A 22,774-nucleotide genomic window follows, 5' to 3' on the forward strand; every position below is an offset into this window, starting at 1 on the left:
GGCAGAGAGGTGGACGAGCCCCCGCCCCCCCACGGGAGGGCCGTGCTCAGGGACTAGATCCCGAGCCGCCAGGACCCGGGGTGGAGGCAGGTGAGAACCCGGGGTTGGGGGGCCGGCTGGGGAGAGGTTCCGCCGGGCTCCCGGCTTCTCTGGCTCAGTGTCCCCTACTCTGGGGATCTGTCCCGAGCGGTCGGCGTGATTTGGAGCTTCGGACAAACGTAAGTTTCCCGGTTCCGAACCTCAGTTTCCTCCGCTAAGAAGCGGGATCACGGTGGTAACTTGGCTTGTAGTGCGGCTCGTGTCATATATTAAGGTAACGCATGCGAGGCCTATAATGGGTGGTAATTCTGCAGAGTATGTAAAAATCGAAACCGCGCACACCTGCAGACCCACCCAGCAAGTCACTTTCTAAGACTGTATTGTGGAGATCCTGGCTTACGTTTGCAAGAAGGGGTTTGACCGCTGTTTTCTACAGCCTATGATTTATCATAGCGAGGCTTTGGAAACAGCCTGAAGGTCCAGGGAAGCGTTCCTTCTGGCCCATGATTGCATTTAAATTTCTGCCTTCAACAGTAGCAATAATAAAAGCTGCAACTAAGAACAGAGCCCGTAAAGATAAATAGATCAGGAATAGAATGACTGTGATGTGCCAGACATTGCCAGGTGTTCCTCTTGCATTATGTAAGGTAACCTTTCCTAAAACCCACTGAAGTAAGTAGGTTCTTGTCCCCACATAGCATGAAGAAACCGAGATTCCTAGCCCCTGGAGTAGGTGAGCGAAGATGACCTCACTGGAGAGGGGAAGAGCTGGAATTTGAACCTAGGGCTTTCTGTCTAGTGCGTTGACTCACTGCACAGTCTTTGGGGCACATCGCAACTGCTGAATGGTAGCTGCCTATTTTGTTCGAATGATGAGTTTGAACTAGGCATTCTCTTAATATACTAAGATCTGGGGACTTTTCATCCTCTCTCTGGCTTTTTCCTTCAGGATTCTTAGGATCCATGCTGTCAGAAGTCCTGCTGGTGTCCGCTCCAGGGAAAGTCATCCTTCACGGAGAGCATGCTGTGGTTCATGGCAAGGTAAAGTTCCTCAGAGCCTTTGAGAATTGGGTACCTCTTCTCCCCAACCCTACCCTTAAGCCAAAAGGAAGCCTGGAGGCATAGCCTGGGAGTATGTAGGAGAGGAGATCCGTTTGTCTGCAGTGAAGCAGGGAAGAGACAGGCCTTACATCCATTGAAGGGCTTCCCTTCAATGGCCTCACCCAGTAAGAGAGCACAGAGTTGAAATGTAAAGTTGTGCAGGTGGAATGACACAACCTGGAAGGTGGGCTTCGGTGGAGAAGAAAGGAGGTTGGAGCCCTGAGCCTGGGGGCACCCCAACATTCAGAAGTGGGGAAGCTGAGGAGGAAACAGCAAAGAAGTCGGAGACATGCATTATCTCATTCAACTTGTAGGACGCCCTCCATGGTTAAACTTTGATTATCCCATTTTGCAGATGTGGAAGCTGAAGCCTAGGAGAAGCAGCTTGATCAAGGTCCTATATACCTTAGCAGAACAGGGAATGAACCTAAGTCTGTCTGAACTCACAGCTCATGCTTTTTCCACTCCTGCCCTCCTCTACTCCTCATCATTCTTTATGTTCCTAGCTTACATTTATCTTTGCTGATGTGGTGATTGTGGGGAAGCTCTTCGATGGTGTGCAGGACCTCTGAAGTTTTACAACAGGAGGGCAAACATCAGTAGATATTAGTTCCTAACTATTGGTAGAGGCTGTGCCACTTAGTGGGAGAGCATGCCAAGGTTGATCAGCGGTGTCTGCCAAGGGCATTTGTGGGCATGTGCCTTGTATGCTAGTATGTGCTCTCTCTCCTCATTGACATTGACCCCTCGGTTTAAGACTGGAGCCAAACTCTTTGTGCCTGCCCCCACCCCCACCCTCCATGCTCAGGCTCGTTGCTTTTGCCCTTTATTCTACAGGTAGCACTGGCTGTGGCCTTAAACTTGAGAACATTCCTCCGGCTTCAGCCCCACAGCAATGGGAAAGTGTGCCTCAACTTACCAAACATTGGCGTCAAGCGGGCCTGGGATGTGGCTGAGCTTCAGCTGCAGGATACGAGCTTTCTGGGTAAGTGCAGCGAGGAGGGACCAGGTGTGGGAAGAGCCTGGGCCCTGCCTAGAGGGGAAAGGGGACAGACAGCTGGGTAGTTATTCTAGGCTGTCTCTGAAAGGGCCAGAGACTAGCCACTCTGGGGGTGTTTTCTCTCAACCCCATAAAATTAGCTTAACTCACTTATTTGTTTTAAATTTAAGAGCTTCAGTGCTCGCTTCAGCAGCACATATACTAAATTTAAGAGCTTCAAATGATGGACTGCATCTGTGTGGGCTGTGGTGGACTGATTGTCAACACTTGTTGTTGGATGAAAAACCACAAGATGCAAATAGCATGTATGTAAGGAAAGACCCAGATTATGTACCAGTACATATGTACACACAGGGATGATTAGTGACCTCTGGGTCCTAAGGTCTGAGAGTGGACAGAGGGCGCCTTCCTTCTGTAGGATGGTTTTGACAAGGAGAAGGTATTGATTGGCATTGGGTGTCATTAAAAATAAAAGTAATGGGTGCCTGAGTGGCTCAATTGCTTAAATGACTGCCTTCGGCTCAGGTCATGATCCCAGAGTCTCAGGATCGAGTCCCGCATTGGGCTCCCAGCTCCATGGAGAGTCTGCTTCTCCCTCTGACCTTCTCCCTTCTCATGATCTCTTTCACTGTCTCTCTCTCTCTCAAATAAATAAATAAATCTAAAAAAATAAAAAATAAAAGTAACATACTTATTAATTGGAAAACAGAGTCAATAGTGAAACACTATCAGTAATGAAAAAAAGTAACCTGCTACCACTGCCCCCTGGCCACCGCCCCCTCCCCCTCCGTCCGGCCCATAACTCTCAGCATTTTGGTGTTAATCTTTCTGGATCATTTTCTGCAGGTGGATAATTAGATTGAGAGAGATGGGGGGGATATCTTGTCCCTTAACCAAAATCTGATCAGGCCATACAAACTTGTCAGACATGTGTGTTTTTTTGTTTTGTTTTGTTTTCTTCAGTGTATCAGGACTTTCTTTCCTTGCCAATAAATAAAGTCCCCTGTCCTGATTTTTGATAATACTGTGAATCTTGTGTCCCCTCCTAAGCAGGCAGGGTTTTTCATCTGCACAGTTGCTCACCACCCGCACCAGAGCTGAAGGGTGTTTTCTGTCCTCCGTTCATTCATTTGTTATCTCCTTGCCCAACTGATGCCTCATTGTTTGGAACAGTGTTTCTCAGCCAGAGTGGGACAAGTGGGAGTGCTCTGGGGGTCTTTTCCTAACTGCTCCCTGTTCCCTGGGAGGATCAATCCCCAGCAAGCCACTTCCAAATATTGCAGGAAGATGGGGGAACCAGTGTAAAGCCCCATTTCCCAACCAGTCAGGCCTTGGGATCCCCTAGGGAGGTTTTCATTGTTGTTATTGTTCTTAACAATAGGGACAGATATCTGATCCAGCCCCTCTCCTATTAAGAATGGGGGTCATGGTGGCAGGAGACTGGGCAGGTGAGGTGTTTTTTTTGTTTTTTTTTTTTTAAGATTTTATTTATTTGACAGAGAGAGACAGCCAGAAAGGGAACACGAGCAGGGGGAGTGGGACAGGGAGAAGCAGGCTTCCCACTGAGCAGGGAGCCCGTCGCAGGGCTTGATCCCAGGACCCTGAGTTCATGACCTGAGCCAAAGGCAGATGATTAAGGACTGAGCCACCCAGGTACCCCCAAGCAGGTGTATTTTGAAAGAAGCTCTCTGGGTGATTCCAGTAACATCCACAATGAGGACTTTTGGAATAGACCCATACCCCTTACTTTCCATGGTGCACCGGGCTCCCCTCCCCGAGGTTGGAGATGTTCCCTTGCCTGTGTGAGCCTGGACAAGTCATTTAACCTTCAGAGCCTCCATGAGCAGAGTCCTGTGGCCTGGGAGGGTTGCTGTGAGGATCCAACTGGATAGCAGGTGGCCCAGGGCTGGGACGCAGTGTGTAGTATGTGTGTGAGGACTTGTGAGTGATTTCCCCAAGGAGAAAAAGGAATATGGAACATAAACCTTCAGAGACCTGTTTCCTACTAGATTTCCAGGCTCTTCTGTCTTTTTCTTTCAGCGTTCTCTGGTTGCTTCCCAACAGTTACAGAACACCGGGAACATTTCACTGGGTACCCTTATGTGTGACAGGCACTGGACCAGTATGTCATGGTTGTTGGCGCTCTTAGAATCCTCCAGGCTGCCCTGGACCCAGGTGGTGGTATCCACCCCATTTTATGGATGAGAAAATGGAGCTTCAGGGGCCAAGTGGCTCAGGTCACACGGCACTGTCAGGGATGCAGAAAGGATTCACACCCAGATCGTTCTTAACTCTCCAAAGTCATCTTTTTTTTTTTTTTTTAAGATTTTTATTTATTTATTAATTTGAGAGAGAGAGAGCATGAGCACAGGGAGAAGGGCACAGGGAGAAGCAGACTCTCCACTGAGCAGGGAAGCGGGGCTCAATCCTGGGATCGTGACCTGAGCTGAAGGCAAGAGCTTCAGCTGCTCCTAAACTCTTCAGGCGCTCCTAAACTCTCCAACGCCTTAATGAGTCATCCCATTTCCCTCGCAGCACTCCGAAACGTCGTGCTCTCAGCAACACTGTTAACTGGCTCGGCTGCCTTTAGTGTGTTGTTATCTCATGGCATACATAGGACTTCTTGTGTACCCTGCCCTAACGCAGCCTCTGGCTGCTGCCCACACCAGTGTCAGCACTTCGCGTTCTCAGGTTTCGAGTGTCCCGTTCTCGAGAGTTGTTGGAGAGGGATGCGTCTGGGGATTAACTGAATACCGCCTTTGGTTTAGGTTTTGTACCATGGGGGTCAGACCCAGACCTTCGAGAGGGGGAGCTAGCCTGCACTCTGTGTGTGGACGTGGGTTTCAAGACGACCATTAATTCAGCACGTACTACACACCAGGAGCTGTGCCGTGGGTTTTATGTCCCTTATTTTAGGTTATCTCGGAGGAGGTACCGCTACTCTCCCCGCCTACCAAGAAGGGGAACTGAGGTTCAGAGAGGGGAAGTCACATGCTCAAGGCCCCAGAGCCAGTGAATGGTACTGTTGGGATGCACGCCCAGGTCTGCATGCCCGCAAAGCCCGAAGGCGCCGGCAGATGCGGCCCTGGCGCTAGGGCCGTGCATCCTTGTCCTCAGATGCTGATCTCACGCCGGCTCGGGTTTCTGTGTTCTGTTGTCTGTAAGCGCTTTCAGGGATCACTTCTATAGTTTGTTACTAGAGAAGTTTCTCTGAATGTGTAGAGTACCCTGCGGCCCTCTCAACTGAGCCACCTGTGCTTGCTTGTGACAGAGCAGGGTGACGCCACAGCGCCCACTGCAGAGCAAGTGGAGAAGCTCAAGGAGGTGGCTGGCATCACCCAGGACGGCGCCAAACCCGATGGTCTGGCTGTGCTGGCCTTTCTCTACCTGTACTTGTCCATCTGCCGGAAGCAGAGGTGCGTGCATGGTCTGGGGAAGGTGCGCGTGAGGTCTGGGCCCAAAGCCAGGTTCCTGCCCCAGCCACGTGGCTTCTCCCAGGCCCATGTCCACAGAGGTGGCCCGCTGCACATCCTGCCGGCGCCAGGAAAACTCTACAAGGAGCAGAGTGAAGACTGTGTCTGCCCCACCCCTTAAGATAGGATCTGGGCAGTCTGCCTTCAGGGAGGCCAGCTCCTGGGGGCTGGCCGTGCTGTGGAGGCCGTGTCATGTGGTGATGGAAAACCAGACGTGTTGGGGCCAACCCCACGGCGTCTGCTTACCAGCTTCCTTGAGGTTCTTACCCTCCCTGGGCCTCAGTGTTCGCCTCTGTAAATGGGAGTAAGTGAGAGTCCGTACTTTATAGGCTCCGTGGGAGGGTGAGTGTGTTTATTTATCTAAAGTGTGTGACACAGAGCTTGTCACACAGCTTGAGAAGTATGAGACATTAATATTCTCCTAAGAAAACTACCGGAGGGTTAGCAATATTATATATGAAGTGAGCCTAGCTCTGTCCCTAGCCCACAGTGATTTTCACTGTGATTTTTTTTTTTTTTTTTTTTTTTTAATTTTTTTGGTCCCAGGCCCAGTGGGAAAGCCTTAAGGGACAGCTCTTAACTGAGACAACAGGTACTGGTTGAGCAGGTCCCAGGGGCCAGGCACGGTGCAGCGGGCACGTTCACAAATGTCCCAACTCATGCTGTCTGCTGTGGGATTTTCAACTTGAGCGAGGGGGCACATCCCTTTCCGGGAAGGGGTAAGCGTTTCAGAACCTCCTGTTCTGAGTGGGGTGGGCATGTGTAGTTTGAAAAGCAGATTTGGCACTATAATTTTATAAATGGAAAAGTTTATGAAATTTATAAAAGTTTATAAAAATTATAAAAAGTTTCTATTTTTATAAAAATATTAAAAATTATAAAAAGCTTATAAAAGTTATAAATTTTATAAATGGAAAATCTTATTAATGGGAAATACAGAACGTGAAGTTTAACAGTAGTCCTTGCTTGGGGGAAATACAACAGGGAAAGCATCCCAGAGAAGGCCATGGTGGGAAAAGGGGCTCAGTGAGGGGAGCTAGGAATGGGTTCTGTGGGTGGCCAGGAGAAGCTTCCCGTGGAGAGGACATTTGAGAAGGGTTTTGCAGGATGGGCAGGCATTTGCCTGGGGGAGGAAGAGGCACAAGGCTTTCCCAGGCAGGGATACAAGCAGACAATGGCCACGGAATTTTCCTGAGTAGGGAATATTTCCACAGAATGTTCCTGTGTAGGGAACAGGAAGGAATTTAGAGAAATGGTCCATTCACAAGGGAACCTCGTGCTTTAAATGATTCTGGTACCTCTTTCCAAGCTGTCTGACTCACCATGACTTCCCGCCCATCCCGTAGGGCCACTTTTGGGGTTGGCATATGTCTCTGAGTTCGGAAACCTAGGCTGAAGGCTTGGAGTGAGGCCCTGCCAATGTCCAGTTCTGGGCCTCGACTGCTAATTTGATCTCAGGAGAGTCATGCTCTGTACCCCTACTGTGTTTCAGGGCCCTGCCCAGCCTGGACATCACAGTGTGGTCACAGCTGCCCACTGGGGCCAGCCTGGGCTCCAGCGCCGCCTACTCTGCGTGTATGGCCGCCGCTCTCCTGACCGCGTGTGAGGAGATCCCAAACCCGCAGAAGGACGGGGTGTCTGCCAGCAGGTAGTCTCCGCCCTCTCCCTGCTCGCTGTCCTTTCCAGGCGCCAAGACCCGAGTGTGGGTTCTCACTCAGAGGACTCCCCGCCAGAGGTGTCATGTGGCCATTGTACAGATGGGGAAACTGAGGCACAGAGGCCAGAAGGCGGGCCCAGGCTATGCAGCCAGGGATGGTAGAACGAGACTTGCACCCAGGCAGCCTGAACCCAGAGTCTGACCTCTTTGCCCCTTAGCTAAGCCACTTCATGTCCCCCACCCCTCACCCCCACCTTGCCTCATTTGGGTTCAAGCGCCCGTGATGTGGCAGAAGGAACCTGAGCCTGGATGTAGAGAGCCATTGGGCCCACTTCTGCCGTCAGCTCACTGTGGGACCTCAACCTTGGCCCAGCCGCTGTACCCCTCGGGGCCCCAGCGTCCTTATCTGTAACAGGTTGGATGGTTATATGAGAAAAGATAAAGAAGTAGAAGATGCCAAGAAAGAAACACAGGGGTATTAGATGAAGGCATCGCCCTTTGTAAGAGCGCTTGTCCTCATTCCATGGAAGGGGCATTGCCTCTGCTGTTCCCACTGTAAGTCAGTGAGGCCAATCGGGACACTCGCCAGCAGCCATGTCTGTCACCTTGAGCAGCCATCCCAGGCATGGAGGTGATGCTGTCTGTCCTGGGCCCCACCTCGGGAGTGATGCCAGTCCAGAATCCAGCCTGGCAGCTTCTTGGTGAGGTCTGTCCCTGGGCCTAGAGGGCTCAGGGGGGCCCTCCCACTGGTGGCCTTGGGTACCCACTGTGTGCCATGTTGAGGGGACCGCTGGCCGTGTCTCTCCCCCAGGGCAGCTGGCCGGAGAGAAGGCTGCTCAGGCTGTGCTGGGTGCCAGGACGGACGTGGCCGTGTGTTTGCTCCCAGAGCGGTGCTCCCATGCCCTCCCTGCCTGCTGTGGGGACCCAGGCTAAAACAAGGCCATGCTGCGCCAGCCTGCGGTGGAGGACCTCTTTCCTCCTCCAGAACTCAGTTTGGAGGTTTCCTTCCTCTGCCCTGAAGATGCCGTGCTTTCCTGATGGCCTGGCCCCGCTGGGTGCCCTGTCTGGTCTGTTGCTTTCTCTTCTGACACATGGAGGTTAAAATACAGTTGAATTCACACTAAGGTCCCTTGGATCCTTGTGGCCGTGGCGGATCCCGGGGGGCTCTCGATGGGGTGTGTCTGTCAGCATCCTTCACACTTGCTTTGGTTGGTTCCAAAGCAAGAGGACATTGCATGGAGAGAAGTGGGAGGGGTGGGAAAAAGGTGGCTTTTGTTGGGGGAAGAATCCAGAAGGTGATGAGAGATGCACCAGTAGGTAACACAAGGTGATGGTTTTCCGGAATTTCAGTGAGGTTTGACTGGTAACTCGCTGCAGGCCATTGCTTACCCCTTCTTCTGTCTGGGCTCTGTTTCCTCCTCTGGAAGCGACTCCTGATGGGCCTTTGGGGGGGCCTTCTAGCCTTGATGTTTGGTGATTCTGTGTTACCATGGTGCTCGTTAGCATGTGCTAATCACGGATTATAACCTAGATCAGTGAAGGCCTGCTTGCCCTGGGTCCCCTGAATAGACTTGTATGTATGGGGCATCAGACCAGCTGTGTTGTTCAAAGGGCACGTGTGACTTGTGAGTGTGTGCGCGTGTGTGTGTGCACGGCTTCCTTACAGCCAGCTCTGCTGCCTCCCCTGAAGACCCAGTCTTTCCTTTCCAGGCCTCAATCCCTGCCCTGGCCCCAGCATTTCCAAATCCTACAGAACTGGAACCCAGTCTCCTCTGAAGAGGGGGGTTAGAAATCCAAGCCCCTGAAGGATGAACAGTGCGCAGAATGGGAGGGAGATTCACCTCTGTGGAGGCGGCCAGGTCCAGGGCTGGGTCCAACTGCCTCTTTGCCCCATCGTTCACTCGCTCTGCAGTTCCTGGAAAGGCCTGACTCTTGCCCAGTCCCAGCTGCTACGCGGCCTCGGTCTGGAATGTTTTCCTTGCACGTCTTGCCTTGTTGACTCCCCTCCACCCCACCCCCGCTGTCCCTCAGGCCCTCCCCTTTCCAGATGTGGCACACCCGATGCTCCCGAATCGCATCTATCTCCTGGGGGTTGTAGTTAAATACTGATTGCCGCTGGGTACCCCCTGTCTGTGAGATGCCAAGCCTCAAGCTGTCAGGGGCCATGTCTGGTTCATCCCCTGTGTGAGCTTAGTCACAGGCCTACAGTGGATGCCCAGTAACTATGGGACAGACGAGGGAATCTTGTCGGCACCACGGAGCTCAGTCTTGGGAGCTTGGGCCCCAGTCCGCAGGTGTGGTGCTGGTGTAGTAGTGAGCGGCACCAGCATCTGCTCTACCCACCTGAGTGTCAGTTTCCTCTTCTGTAGGAGGGGATAGTAACTGTACCTTCCCTGTAGGGTTCTCATGGGATTCCAGGAGATGGCCACTAGAGAAAGGCTTCAGCTCAGTGCTCGGCATTTGGTGATAGCTTTGAGCCTCTCAACTCACCATGCGAGTTAGGGAGCATCACATCCACATTTGGCCAGTGAGGAGAGAGGCTCAGAGGGGGCGATGGCCTTCCCCAAGACCCCACAGCAAATGAGCATTGGACCAGGCACAGGGAAGGGGCTGACCATATTCCTTATTAGGTAATTCATGGACCTGGGGTCTGCTCACCCAAACTGCATGAGCCTGCACGTCTCCCGAGCAAGACAGCGTGGCTGCATGCTTAGGAAAGATCCAGAGTTGGTCCATGCTCACGGGACCCCTGAGGGTGTCTGGGGCTCCTAGAATCACATTCCTGGTGGGCTTTGGGAAGGGTCACACATCTGCTCCCTGGCCCTCACCGCTAGGATTCCAGAGCAAATGGGTATGTGGGCGTTTGTGACAGTGGTAACTACTGCCCGCCACTCGTGGACACCTTGTTTGAGACCTCTGCAGCCAGCCCTGGATGGGTGGGACCATCCTGCAGATGAGGACAGTGGGGCTCAGACAGGTTATTTAATGGGCCCAGAGTCCCTCGCTGCTAGGGCTGTGTGCATTCAAAGCCTGGTCTCACTCCACAGTGCCGGGTGGAGGGGCCTCCAGAGGCAGAGAAGGTATGGCACGCTCTGAAGTGGAGAGGTTCTAGGCTGTTCTATTTCTGCTTTTGAGGCCCAATCCCTCTGACTTTTTTTTAGTCTCCACCAAGCTTAACCTGTAGATCCTTTGCCCTGCTGCCCTCGGCGACACTGGGTCCACACTGTCTTCTGAGGTACAGATGAACTCCTGTGTCTTCTCCAGGTGGGCCGTGGAGGATTTGGAACTAATTAACAAGTGGGCCTTCCAGGGGGAGAGAATGATTCATGGCAACCCGTCTGGAGTGGACAACGCTGTCAGCACCTGGGGTAGGAGCTGCCTCAGACTCATTTTTCTCTGTTTTTAGTATTTTATACATTCTTAGGACCATCGTAGACATCCAGGCCCTGTCAGTTTGGATTCTGAGGGAAATAGTATTTTCCTGTTCAGGGGTGGGGGGTAAGAGAAATTTCAGGGCCCTGCCTCACATCTGAATCTAATCTCTGGGGGGGTCGGAGCAGAGCTTGGGAAGCTACAGTTTCGGGGAGCTTCCCAGGAGGGTCCCTGTGGTAAAGCTACAGAGCTACACCAGCGGGACTCCGCTCCGGTGAGGACTTATAGGACCTGGCCGCAGTCCAGGCCCTCCCTCCCCACTTGGCTGGTGGTGTGAGGCCATGCAGGCCAGAGGGCAGGCAAGCCTTTGTGCCCTCCTGGACCTTGTGTACCTGGGCCTGGGATGGGGGGCAGAACTCTCATCCGAACCTCAAGCCCCGCTTCTCTGCCAAGAAGCAAAGATGTGTAACTTGGCCTACAGCTCTGACCCACCTCTTCTTGTCTTTAGGAGGAGTGCTCCGGTTCCAACAAGGAAAGATCTCCTTCCTAGAGAGGTAATTCTAGGCCGGAGCAGTAGCTCCTGGCACGGCTATGGCAGTGAGTCCCAGGGCGGGGGAGGCGGGCCTCTAACCTCATGGTGAGGGACACATGTGGGCCACGTGTCCCCGGGCTTTCTCTCTCCTCCCCTGTGAGGCCTCTCACCTTCTGGGCTGCTGCTCTCAGATCGTCAAGGGCTTAGAGGGAGAAGCCATGCACGGCTGTGAATGTTCACCTTCAGACCCCACACCCCCGGCCTCTCAGTCATTTAATCCATCCGCCCACGTGTTCATTTCGCAAACGAGAACTGACATCTGCCTGTGTTCCTGACGATTGTACTAGGGTCTGGGGCTCTAAAAACGAGATGACAACTTTTCAGCCCATTTCACATCCCCTTGGAGGGATTAGGATCACCACCGAGCGTGGGGAAACTCAAACACCCTCTCTTCTCTGCGGACTCAGAGTGGACATGTACAGTGGACATGGGAGCACGTGCTTCTTGGCAGTTCCTTGAGCCCCGATTGAGTCGGTTGGTGTTTGTCCCAGGGCACTTGGCCACCTTGGCGACCTCTCCGTGGGGATGAGGGTGAAGAGGGTTATTTGCATGAGCTGGCATGAGCTTCCATGTTCTTGCTCCCACCGGCTCCTCTGGGATCTCCCTGCCTCCGCTCTGTTGTCTTCCAAGAGCCGAGCCTGCCTTTCTGATGGCCGACATTAGGGTTTCTTTAACCTGGGCGCCTCTGACACTGTGGACTTGATCATTCTCTATGGTGGAGGGCTGCTCTCTGCAGCCTGTTTGAGGTGTTTAGCAGTACCCCTGAGCTCTCCCCCACAAGATGCCAGCAACACCTCCCCCATCTCCCAGCTGTGACAACTGGAAACATCCCCGGACAGTGCCGCATGTTCCCTGGAGGGCACAAACCGCTCTGCGCCAAGGAGGAAGTAGGGCCATTTAAGAGAGTGGGACCAGCTTTCTCTGGCTGCTGTGTGCTCTGGGCCCTGGAGCCGGGGGGCCCAAGAGGGGAGGGGGGCTCTGCCAGGTAGACCGATGCCTGGTGCAGTGACAGCAGGAGTCAGAGTGAGACTCAAGATGCCAGAGCTGGGCCTGCCCGCAGGGCTCCTGGTCATCCTCAGACTGGCGCAACTTTCATCCTCAGAACGAAGGCATCCAGACAGTTCTGAAGATGCTGTGACCGTGAGGGGGGTCATAAGTCAGGGTACAGATTTGGGGGTGGTAACGTCTTATTCAGAGTTTCCTGAGAGCTTGTCGTACCCTAAGCTCCAAACTGGGCCCCGGGGAGAGAAAACCAGCCAAAACATGGTGTGGACACATCCATATTCTCCTGGACAGATTCTCCTGGCTTTCCAGGTAGGAGGAGGCAGGGGAAATGGCCCCAGAGGCGTGTTCGGTGGCCAACGGTGGTGGTGTGCGGGACGGAGGCTCTGGGGTCTGTGGGCCTTGCTTGGGGCCTAGTTCTGCCACTCATGAGCCGGGTGCCCTTGACCGGTCGCTTTTCCTGAGGCAGACGTCTCCTGCTTTATGCAGTGAGGATCCTGAGCATGAAATCAGAAACCTTTATCTGTAGAGTGCTTTGCCCTTGGCCGACCAAATTTAATTCCACAAATATTCCTGAGCAGCTACCGTGTGCTGGGTGCTGGGGCCGCCGCAGGGAAGAATAAGGCCTGCTTTCAGGGAACTCACATTTTGTGGGAGACAGCAGTCAACGAGTGGCCCCGTAAGAGCATGGCTGTCATTTGGGCGCATGACCAGGGGAGCCTCTGATGAAGTGACATTTGAGCAGGGACCTGAATGGAAACCCGAGGGGGAGGGTGAAGAGGAGATAAGATTGAGGCATTGGCCAGGCCTAGCATGCACAGTCGCTTACAGAGCAGAGCCTGGGTGGTGGTCTCTGGCTGCCCCAGGGAGCCCGGGATTTTGTGGGGCTGGCGGGAGCTGGCAGCAAGCCTGCAGAGGACTTGCCTAAGAAAGATGAAGACGAAATATTCAAATTCCTCCCACCCCATCGATGGACAGGAACACAGAGCAAACCGACCTTCACTGCAGGCCGCAGGGCACCACAGAGAGCAGATGGCGGATTCTCTGAGAAGCCGGGAGGCCAGACTCCGCGTTAATCCCCACCAATGGCTTCAAGAGGAACCCTTTCCCCCCAAACCACACATGGTGCTTCTCCATGAAAAAAAAAAATACATTGTTTGCAAAGTGGATCAAGATGCGGCCTCCCAGAACGCTGCCCTTTTGAGGAATGGCTTGTCTTTAAGGGGAAAAGAAAAGCCAAATAGAATGTTCTTCTTTTGTAAAGTTAAAAAAAAAAGAAGCCGACCTCCAAGGCTGAGAATCGATATTAATTTCATGGGCTTATGGGCGGCCTTTTGCAGCCCTGTTGGGTTTTACAGTCTTGGGTTGTGAAAAGAAAAACGGATAAAGGTATCAAGAGGTCTGCATGTCTCCAGCTGTCTCAGGCCAGAGCTCGTCCAGATGCTCCGTCCTCCATCCCCGGCCCACAGTGCTCTGCAAGGCAGCTTGGGGATGACAAGAAATGGGGCTCGGAGTCCCCAGAGGCTGCCAGCCATAGGACAGTTGTGATTGTGACTTCCGGAGGTATTCGGAAGCTCCAGGGGTTTGGCAAGGGCAGCTTACCGTGGCCTCCCTGGGCCTTCTGTTCTCTTACCTGGGGCAGCCAAGCAGGGATTACTGACTCCCTCTAACCCTCTCTGGCTGAGCCAGGGCAGCAGGTCCGGGTGCCATCAAGGCAGGGCAAGGATGGGCCCCACCTGCTGGGAACCCAGCACCCGCACAAGCCTTCCCACCCCTGGCTCACTGTACCAGCCAACCTGGGCATCTTTGCTCCCTGCGTGCACCCTCTCTGTGTGATCCGCTCCAGATCCCGTTGCTTTTCTTCCTAAATCTCTAGACCCTTCCACTCCACCACGCTGGGGTGGCCCACAGGACAGAACCTCCACCCTTTCTTGTATCCTTGGCTGCAGTACCTTTGAACTCCTCAAACCACGTGAACTTGGCGTTTTCTGCCAGCTCCAGGCTGAGCCAGGCCCCCTCACGTGTGCCCAGCCCGTAGCAGGTGCCCCACTGAAGTCAGGTGGGTGGGTGACAAGCCAAAGGGAAGTATCTATCTGCCTGGGGGCTGGAGTGGAGACGCAGCTGTGACTGGCAGCAGGAGCCTCCCACTCCCCTTTCCCTCTCCAGCCTCCCAAGGACCCCTCCCTGGGCCTCTGCTTCCTCCTCTGTGACAGGGTGGGGTGACTTTGGGCCCTGGCCCTGAAACCTCTTTTCTGTCCTGAGCTCAATGGGGCCCCTCTTCACCCCACAGGCCGCTGGTTCTGAAGATCCTGCTGACCAACACCAAAGTCCCTCGCAGCACAAAGACTCTTGTGGCCAGTGTCAGGAGCCGGCTGCTCAAGGTGCCCTCCTGGTCTGCTCCTGGGCGGGGTTATGGCAGGGCCTCAGCAGCCAGGTCTGGGGGCTCGAGCCTTCCCTCTGCCCCATGGGTTAGTGGAGGGCTGGGATGGGCAATGGGGACTGGGGGAGGCAGTTGTGGCAGACAAGGAGCTGCTGTGTCATCGTCGCCACTCCCCACACAGCTGGGAAGCAGCACAGGAAGTGTCAGGTGTGCCGGCTTGGTGATGAGAATCCCCCACTCATGTCAGGGTGCTGGGCAAGGCAGATACCTAGGGGGGATGGAGAGGGGGTTTCCTCGGGGGGGCAGGGAGTGGGCTGGGGGGACACCTGTCTCTCCTCCCATGCCCCAGGCCTCATGGGCCCTTGCTTCCTCTCCCTCCAGTTCCCAGAGATCGTGACACCCCTGCTGACCTCCATCAACGCGATTTCACTGGAGTGCGAGCGGACGCTGGGGGAGATGGCTGTGGCCCCGGCACCGGAGCACTACCTCGTGCTGGAAGTAAGAGCCTATCTGCGCGGCACAGGGCCTCTCCAGCACCGCTGTCAGGCAGGGACTCCCCATCGGCACTCAGAATCCCCCGAGCCAAAGCAGAGAGGCTGGGCCCAGGCCGGGGGTCCCGTGTGTGCCAAGGCCAGCAAGCATGCCTTCTTAACCCTCTTCCCAGGCGATTTAGAGCCGCGGAGAGAGTACATGCAAAGTACAGAGGGCAGTGCCCAGCGCGTACTAGGCATGTGCTAAGCGCCAGGGGCTGGGCTGGGGTTCCTGCCTGTGGGGAACAGTGGGATTTTGCTGACACTGTCTTTTGTCGGTCCAGAAGCGATTTCTTGCTCGCCCCCCTCTCTTTCCTGCTGTTCCTGCTAACTGCATCTGTTCCTCTGGTGACTGTTTATCACCAGCATGCTTTGGCTCAGACATTTTTATTTATCTCTTTTCAAGAGGGAGAGGGTGAGCTGGGAGGAGGAGCAGAGAGAGAGGGAGAGGGATAAGCAGACTCTGCACTAAGTACGGAGCCTGATGTGGGGCTCGATCCCACGACCCTGAGATCGTGACCTGAGCCAACATCAAGAGTCGGATGTGTAACCAACTGAGCCACCTAGGTACCCCAGTTTGGACATATTCTCACCCCATTCCTTCTTCACCATTCCCTCAACCACCACCCTCTGCGTAATTCTCATGTAGAGGCTGAGACCTCACACCTTGGGTTTGATCAGGTCCCAATCCGAACCCCAGCTTCAGCCTTGTTGGTCTCACCGGAACATCCTAAGAACACAGCAAGGCTGGGTAGGTGACATACAGTCCCCAGCACTCCTTAACTGCCACCCTGAGCTGCTGCAGGCTGTCTGCTGCCTCTCTGTCCCACTGGAGGCATTCGAGTTGGCAGCCCTCGTAGTGAACGGAAGCAGCTCCTAGGCCATGCCTTTTCACAAATGACTTTTCCCTTGATCTCTAGAACCACCTGCCTGGGAAGTAGGCTGTGCCCATTTTACAGATACAGAAACTGAGGCCCAAAGAGCCACTTTCTGTAAGGTCCGCCAGCCAGTGAGTGGCCATGACAGGCATCCAGCTGACTGACTTGCTAGTCTCTTTGGCCAACAGATCTTGAATAAGCGCCCACCTGCACCAGGGGTGGGGACCCCCATTCGCTTCTGTGCTTTTGCTCTGATTTCCATAGCTGTCTGCCTCCAGTCTCCCGGCGTTTGCCTTGCTGGCTTCAATTCCTTTCCATAGGAAGGAGGGAACACAGTCCTCCTGAGTAGGAAATTAATAATGATAGAGTACTGCCTGAAATATACCCTGTTGAGCCCCTGGAGAATGCCACAGAACAGCATGTTGATTATACATTGTGTATATTTTTGGCTGTGGCAGCCGCTGAAATGCGCAGCTCGGCTCCTGGACAGCTTTGTGCTCAAACCAGCGAGCTGTTCTCCTGTGTCACAACCTGTCATCTGATCCTTGACAGATTTTGGATCAGAATGTGACAGGTGTCTAGAACCTGCCTCTGCAACGTGACACCTGGCGTTCAGGCACAGAGAGCAGCCCCCAGAAGTTTACCCTCATATCCAGCCCTTGGGGCTGGGGAAAGGCACCCAGGGCTGCCACCGGGCCATCACGCCTGTCTGCTCATTTGTCGGGAGTGCTGGCGGGGGGGAGGGTGTGAGGCGGGCTGCAGGGGAGGGCTAACCTGAGTCCACCCGACAGCCTAGGGCAGGGGAGCCAGGTGGGCCTCAGCAGACAGCTCGGTGATTGGCAACCCTGCGGGCGCAAAGGCACTCCCCGCCCCTGGAGCAGAGCCGCGCGCTGTCAAGCCCCATGCCACAAGAAGTAGGTGGCAGCCAGAATGCCGAGGGCACTCTGGGAGGTGGGGTAGATGGGAGCTTTGCATCGGGCAGACCCGGCTTCCAGGGCTGGCTTGGTACCTTGCCAGCTCAGCAACCTTAGGCGAGTCACTTTCCTCCCTAAGCCTTAGCGTCCCCTGAAACGAAGAGGACGGTGATGTGACCATAAAGTGCTAAGAGCAGCTGATGTTCCTGAAGCCCTCATCTCAGGCCAGGCATCATGCAAAAAACTCACCTTGTCTCGGGCACCTGGGTGGCTCAGTGGGTTAAGCCTCTGCCTTCGGCTCAGGTCATGATCTCAGGGTCCTGAGATCGAGTCCCACATTGGGCCCTCTGCTGGGCGGGGAGGCTGCTTCCCCCTCTCTCTGCCTGCCTCTCTCTGCCTACTTGTGATCTCTGTCTGTCAAATAAATAAATAAAATCTTAAAAAAAAAAAAAAACCCTCACCTTGTCCCATCCCCATGGCAGTGAGGCAGAGCCTCTTACGATGCTGGTTTTACAAGTGAGGAAATTGAGGCATGGGGTCAAAGCCTTTGCCTAGGACCAGGAGGTCACGGAGCTGGTGCTCAAACCCAGGCCCCCCCCCCCGACTCCAGATCCCACATGCTTAGCTTCCCCGTGGCAGGGACAGTAGCTGCGTGCTCGTTCTTAGAGTCCCAGTGCCTAGCACGGTGCCCGGCATGGTGAAGGTGTTTGGCAAACACTGGTGGGGTAAATGAAAGGTTGTAGGGGGATGCCTGGGCTCTGCTAGCTGTCAGTTTTGTTGTTTCATCAACCTCCATGCCATTTGAGCCTCAGAAGAGCAGGAATTTGATGAAACAAACACATTTAGCTCTTTCCCCCACTTGTGACCTTGTTAGAACAATAAACCAGTTCTTTTTTTTTTTTTTTAAAGATTTTATTTATTTATTTGACAGAGAGAGATCACAAGCAGGCAGAGAGGCAGGCAGAGAGAGAGGAGGAAGCAGGCTCCCTGCCGAGCAGAGAGCCCGAAGCGGGGCTCGATCCCAGGACCCTGAGATCATGACCCGAGCCGAAGGCAGTGGCTTAACCCACTGAGCCACCCAGGCGCCCCAATAAACCAGTTCTTTTTTTTTTTTTTAAAGATTTTATTTATTTATTTGACAGACAGAGATCACAAGTAGGCAGAAAGGCAGGCAGAGAGAGAAGGGAAGCAGGCTCCCTGCTGAGCAGAGAGCCCGATGCGGGGCTCGATCCCAGGACCCTGGGATCATCACCTGAGCTAAAGGCAGAGGCTTTAACTCACTGAGCCACCCAGGCACCCCAATAAACCAGTTCTTAATTCTGAAAATAGGTGCACCTAAGGCAGCTGTGGGATGGAAGAGTACTTCAGACTTCTGCAGGTGATAGAAACCCATCCCAACCAAGCTTTAACAGAAAGGGAATGTATTGGCTCATAACTGAGTAGAGACCAGCAAGAACAGCTTTAGGCGTAGCTGAATCCAGAGGCCAAAACAACTCAGTCTGAAATCTCTCTCCATCTAACATATAATCTCTGACCACGTGCAGGGCAGGTAACTCTGGCGGCTTACCTCTGAAGTCAGCCAGTTTTAGCACTTCCAGGGCAGAGGCAGAGAAAACCCCAGGAGGGCTGCGGTTGGCCCAGCATGGGTCACAGGCCCTCTCTGGCCAGTCACCATGGCCAGAGGCTGCTTTGGACAGGCGTGGGCCATGTGTTCGCCACCAGCTCCGTCCCAGCCCCTTGGGGAGTCCTGTAGGAAGGAGAGATTCTTTGAGCAGTGGAGAGGGACACGGTGCTAGCTTGTCTAAGCTATTTGCCGTCCCAGACCAGTGGCCGTCAACATGGGTGGGGTGGACATGGGACCTTGGCTTCAGGCACCCCAAGTGAGAACAGATGAAACCTTCTCCTCCTCCAGGAGCTCATCGACATGAACCAGCACCATCTCAATGCCCTTGGCGTAGGCCATGCCTCACTGGACCAACTCTGCCGGGTGACCATGGCCCATGGACTGCACAGCAAGCTCACCGGCGCGGGCGGCGGTGGCTGTGGTATCACGCTCCTCAGGCCAGGTAGCTGGGGGCTGGGCAGGGTTGCCAGCCAGGGGTCAAGCAAACATTCTACTCAGGCAATTCGTTCGGGAGGAGGAGGACGCTGGAGAACAGCCTCACCTCTGCTGTGTGGCCTTGGTCAAGTTAATGAACCTCTCTGGGTCTTTGTGGCTGCATCAGTAAAATAAGGATGCTCACATCTATTTTATAAGATCGTTGTCTAGATTCGAGGAGAAAAGTGCATTTAGAATGCCCAGCATAGGCCTGGGGCTCCTACTGGGGTGGCTGTCCCTACCGTGTCCTCACCTGCCAAGTCTCCCACAAGCTCGAGAAATAACCAGGACATTGTCATCACTCGTCTCCCCTGCTGTCACCTCTTGATGCGGCCAAGATGGGACTGACCTTGCTACAGAGCAAAGGGCTTTCTCTCCCTTTAGCATCTGGGGAAAGAGCAAGGCTTGGTAATGTGCCTGGGGCCAGCAAGGGACTCCTGGTTGTGCTCAGTCAACATACCCTGCCCTCAGGACCGGGCCCTCAGAGCTCCCGCCTCCATTGCCTTTCCTTTGCCCCCGCCTCCTGGTCTTTCTCTCCCTTTCTTTACCTTCTCCTTTCTCTTTTTGTCCCACCTTTCTCTGTTGCTTTGTGGTCAGCCCACAGTGGTCCCAGCGGCTCCCCTCAACTTTAGCGTGCCTCAGCATCAGGACGTCAGCACAGCCAATGGCAGACTTTGACTGTTGGCTCCAAGTTCAGGGTCGGGGATGATAATGAGAGAGAGGGCTTCTGGGGCGTGTCTGCTATGCCAGGCGCCTTATCTGCATTCTCCCATGTGAGCCTCACAGGGACCCTGCGGGGGTATGTATTGGCCCCATTCCTAGATGAGGAGACTGAGGTTCAGAGAAGGGAAGTCACTTGGCTGAGGCCCCGTGGCTGATCCATGACAAGGCCAGGTCTGTGGGCCTCAGGAGCCCATGATTTTAACTGTTGGCTCTGTAACCACCCCCCGTCTCCCCTCCCAAGGGTGCAAGCCTTGACATTCCAACAGGAAGACCTGGTTGGTCCCAGGCCTTTCCCTGGATGGACAGTCTCTAAGGGAGCAGACGACTGTGGGGTGACCTGCTGCTTTCCCTCCCCCAGATCTGGAGCAGCCGGAGTTAGAGGCCATGAAGCAGGCTCTGAATGACTGCGGGTTTGACTGCTGGGAAACCAGCATCGGGGCCCCCGGCATCTCCATCCACTCGGCCGCCTTCCTGGACCCCTCCGTGCGCCAAGCCCTGGATGGTCCCTGAGATGAACCTGTGCTGCTGCAGCCTCACCAAGAGGCCACCTCCTGGGGTATTCTAGGTGCCAGAGTCAGCTTCTGTGCTGGCCAGTGGACCCCAAGGCTCCGTACGCCGGCCCTCCCCGCGGCCACACCCCTCCATTTCTAGCAGTGTGATCTGGAACCAGCACTGGGCTGGGGTCCCTGGAAGACCCGGCCTGTGTCCTGCCTTCTCTTGAGCTGTCTAGGCAGTGGGGCCATGTGGGGTCCTCTGTAATGTGAGGGGATTCCTTCCTGTCCTCCCTGAAGCTCCCACACACCCATCTGCTTTGGGCCGCTGCCGCCTTGTCAAACCCTCTGTCCACTTGGTTGGACACTTGGATGCAGTGTGCCTTCTCCCTCCCTCTGCCTTTACCCTTCCACCCGTCTCTCACGGTTTGGTCCCTCCCACCTCCTCCGGGAAGCCTTCCCTGACCACCGCCGGGATGACCCTGGTCCCACCTTCCTCCCTGCATGTTCTGCCCAACATGTTTGAATCCTTCAGCATTTCGTGTGCTCTGTTCTTCTCTCTAGCTAGACCATGGGCCCCCCAGCAGTTGTGTAGGTGGTGGTCTTTGCTTTCTGTCCTCCCATCCCAGGGCTGGCTGAAGTCATGGTTAATGTACCCAGTTTCTGCCAGTCTGTACCCACAGGTTTTGCAGAAAAGATGGCAGAAAGGAAATAAAAAGCTCTTGAGTAAACCAGGGCTTCCCTGGGAGTCCAGAAAGAAGGGTGACAGTCGGATAGAGTCTCCAGCCCACCCTAGCCTGCCTCCTTTGTCCCTTCTCCAGCCACTTTCCCCATAGTGCTCTTAAGGAGTTGAAGGAAAGAAGGGCTTTGGGTCACTCGGTTTTGTGTCTCCAGGACACTGGGGTTTTTTTGTATAGCCCTCTGTCCTCCGGAACACTTCCTACCTGCTTTTCCAGAAAGGGGAGTTTTAAGCTTCCTGGCCCCTGGAGCTTGAGCACCCAGCAAGTTCACAGACTTTTGTGAGCCCTGGAAACAAAAACCTGTAGATTCTGGAATCTTCCTTTTTTTTTTTTTTTTTTTTTTTCCTGAAATTGACCGTGTGGGGAAAAAAGACTCAAGTGCTTGTAAATCCCAGTGCCTGGCACATACCTGGCCCTATTTGAACTTTGTATTAACAGTCAAAGCTCCTTCTGAAAAGGCAGAATCCATCAAAAAGCCCCTGTAGGTAGCACAGTGCCACGGGGATCTCTGGGACCTGCGGGAGGCACCCAGGGAGGTGGGGGCTGGGCAGGGAGTTCAGGATGTGGTTCAAATGGCCCTGCGCTTCTGCCCTTGGCCACTAGGGGGCAGCGGGTGCCTTTCCCAGGGTCTTCACTGGGAGGGTGAGCGGGGAGCAGGCCTCAAGAGCAGAACCCGAGCTCCACACACGGCCCCCATCCCCCAAACCCCGCCCGCCCTGCCAGGCCTCTCCGGCTGTGCCTGGGCTCACTGCCAGGGACGTGAGGGCAATACGGAGGATGCCTGCCCCGGCCTCACCGATGGGGGTTGCCTGCTTCTCTTCAAAACACAAATAATGCATAAAACAATAATGTGAATACTGAGCTCTTCCTTCGTGCTGGGCACTGTCCTAAACCCTGTTGATCCATCATCTCCTTTCATTTGCCTCTGACTTGGAGAACAATTGCTAGTCTCAGCCCCATTGTAGAGATCAGGAAACTGAAGCTCAGAGAGGTTGAGTCTTCCAAGGCCACACAGCTAATCCACATCAGAGGCAGGATTCCCAGTCCGACAATGTGACTGCAGCTGCTGCCCTCAGCCCCTGCGTGCTTCTGCCTGGACACAGGCTGGGGTGATTCTTGCTGCTTTCCACACGCAGGCTCATTATTTCCTCTGGATTCAGCCGTATTTGGTCCGCCTGGGCGGGGCCTGGGTATTTTCAAAAGTCGCCCACATGATTAGAGCATAATATGAGCAGCCGGGTCTGAAAAGTGCTTTCTTGGGGTGCTGCTTGACCACATTTCCCCGGGAGGCTAGCCTAGGAGCTCCCCGGGGTGCCCAAAGATGCCCATGGCAGGTTTTCAGAGGCTGAGACTCACCCCGCTGAAACTAGCTGCTCCTTGAGACGCCCCTTTCTCACTCCCCGGGGGATGTGTGTCTGTCCCAGAGCAGAGGCCAACGCATTGCTCATGTCTCAGTGCTTGCCACCTGCATGCCTCCACCCAGTACAGCCTTACCCCAGCCACCACCTCCCCCGTCCCCTGCCACTGTATGGGCCTTGTGATGCCCACTCTTGGCCATGGATCTCTTGCAGGGGGCATCTCCCCCATCCTCACCTTCTCCTTGCCTGGGGTTCTCACTCCCTGCTGCATGGCAATACCACCGGGGATACCTTTTTTCCCTCAGTGTTTGGATAGAATGCATCCCAGCAGAACGCAGCCCTGAGTAGCTTTCAGGAGCTTCCAGGTGATTCCTCCAACACTGGGTCAAGGTTGAGGACACTGAAAGAGATGACCCCAAAGGTCAA

General features: G+C 54.4%; 1 protein-coding gene across 4 annotated transcripts; it reads left to right on the plus strand.

Moving 5' to 3' along the window:
- Positions 1 to 50: 50 nt before the first annotated feature.
- On the plus strand, positions 51 to 21,855 carry MVK (mevalonate kinase). Of its 4 annotated transcripts, none has more exons than XM_047697176.1 (11): positions 51 to 90; positions 989 to 1,080; positions 1,978 to 2,125; positions 5,412 to 5,556; positions 7,106 to 7,261; positions 10,535 to 10,638; positions 11,151 to 11,196; positions 14,527 to 14,617; positions 14,998 to 15,114; positions 18,851 to 19,004; positions 20,118 to 21,855. In XM_047697176.1, the coding sequence occupies exons 2-11, from the start codon at positions 1,003 to 1,005 to the stop codon at positions 20,267 to 20,269; spliced, it is 1,191 nt and encodes a 396-aa protein (XP_047553132.1). In that variant the 5' UTR covers positions 51 to 90; positions 989 to 1,002; the 3' UTR covers positions 20,270 to 21,855. The 4 variants fall into 4 exon arrangements, 3 of the variants coding, with proteins under 3 accessions (XP_047553132.1, XP_047553131.1, XP_047553130.1); XR_007121866.1 differs by lacking the exon at positions 20,118 to 21,855 and adding an exon at positions 18,268 to 18,476 and having other exon boundaries at positions 87 to 218; positions 18,851 to 18,985; XM_047697175.1 differs by having other exon boundaries at positions 87 to 218; positions 18,829 to 19,004.
- The last annotated feature ends 919 nt before the right edge of the window (positions 21,856 to 22,774 follow it).

Source organism: Lutra lutra, chromosome 12 (genome assembly GCF_902655055.1).
Source record: "Lutra lutra chromosome 12, mLutLut1.2, whole genome shotgun sequence".
Classification (NCBI taxonomy): domain Eukaryota; kingdom Metazoa; phylum Chordata; class Mammalia; order Carnivora; family Mustelidae; genus Lutra; species Lutra lutra.

Bases quoted from the DNA above. Each gene is read 5' to 3' on its own strand.
- MVK (XM_047697176.1), top strand. From the start codon at position 1,003: ATGCTGTCAGAAGTCCTGCTGGTGTCCGCTCCAGGGAAAGTCATCCTT. The intron at 7,262-10,534 runs GTAGTCTCCGCC...TGTCTTCTCCAG, and splicing joins GACGGGGTGTCTGCCAGCAG to GTGGGCCGTGGAGGATTTGG. The intron at 15,115-18,850 runs GTAAGAGCCTAT...CTCCTCCTCCAG, and splicing joins AGCACTACCTCGTGCTGGAA to GAGCTCATCGACATGAACCA.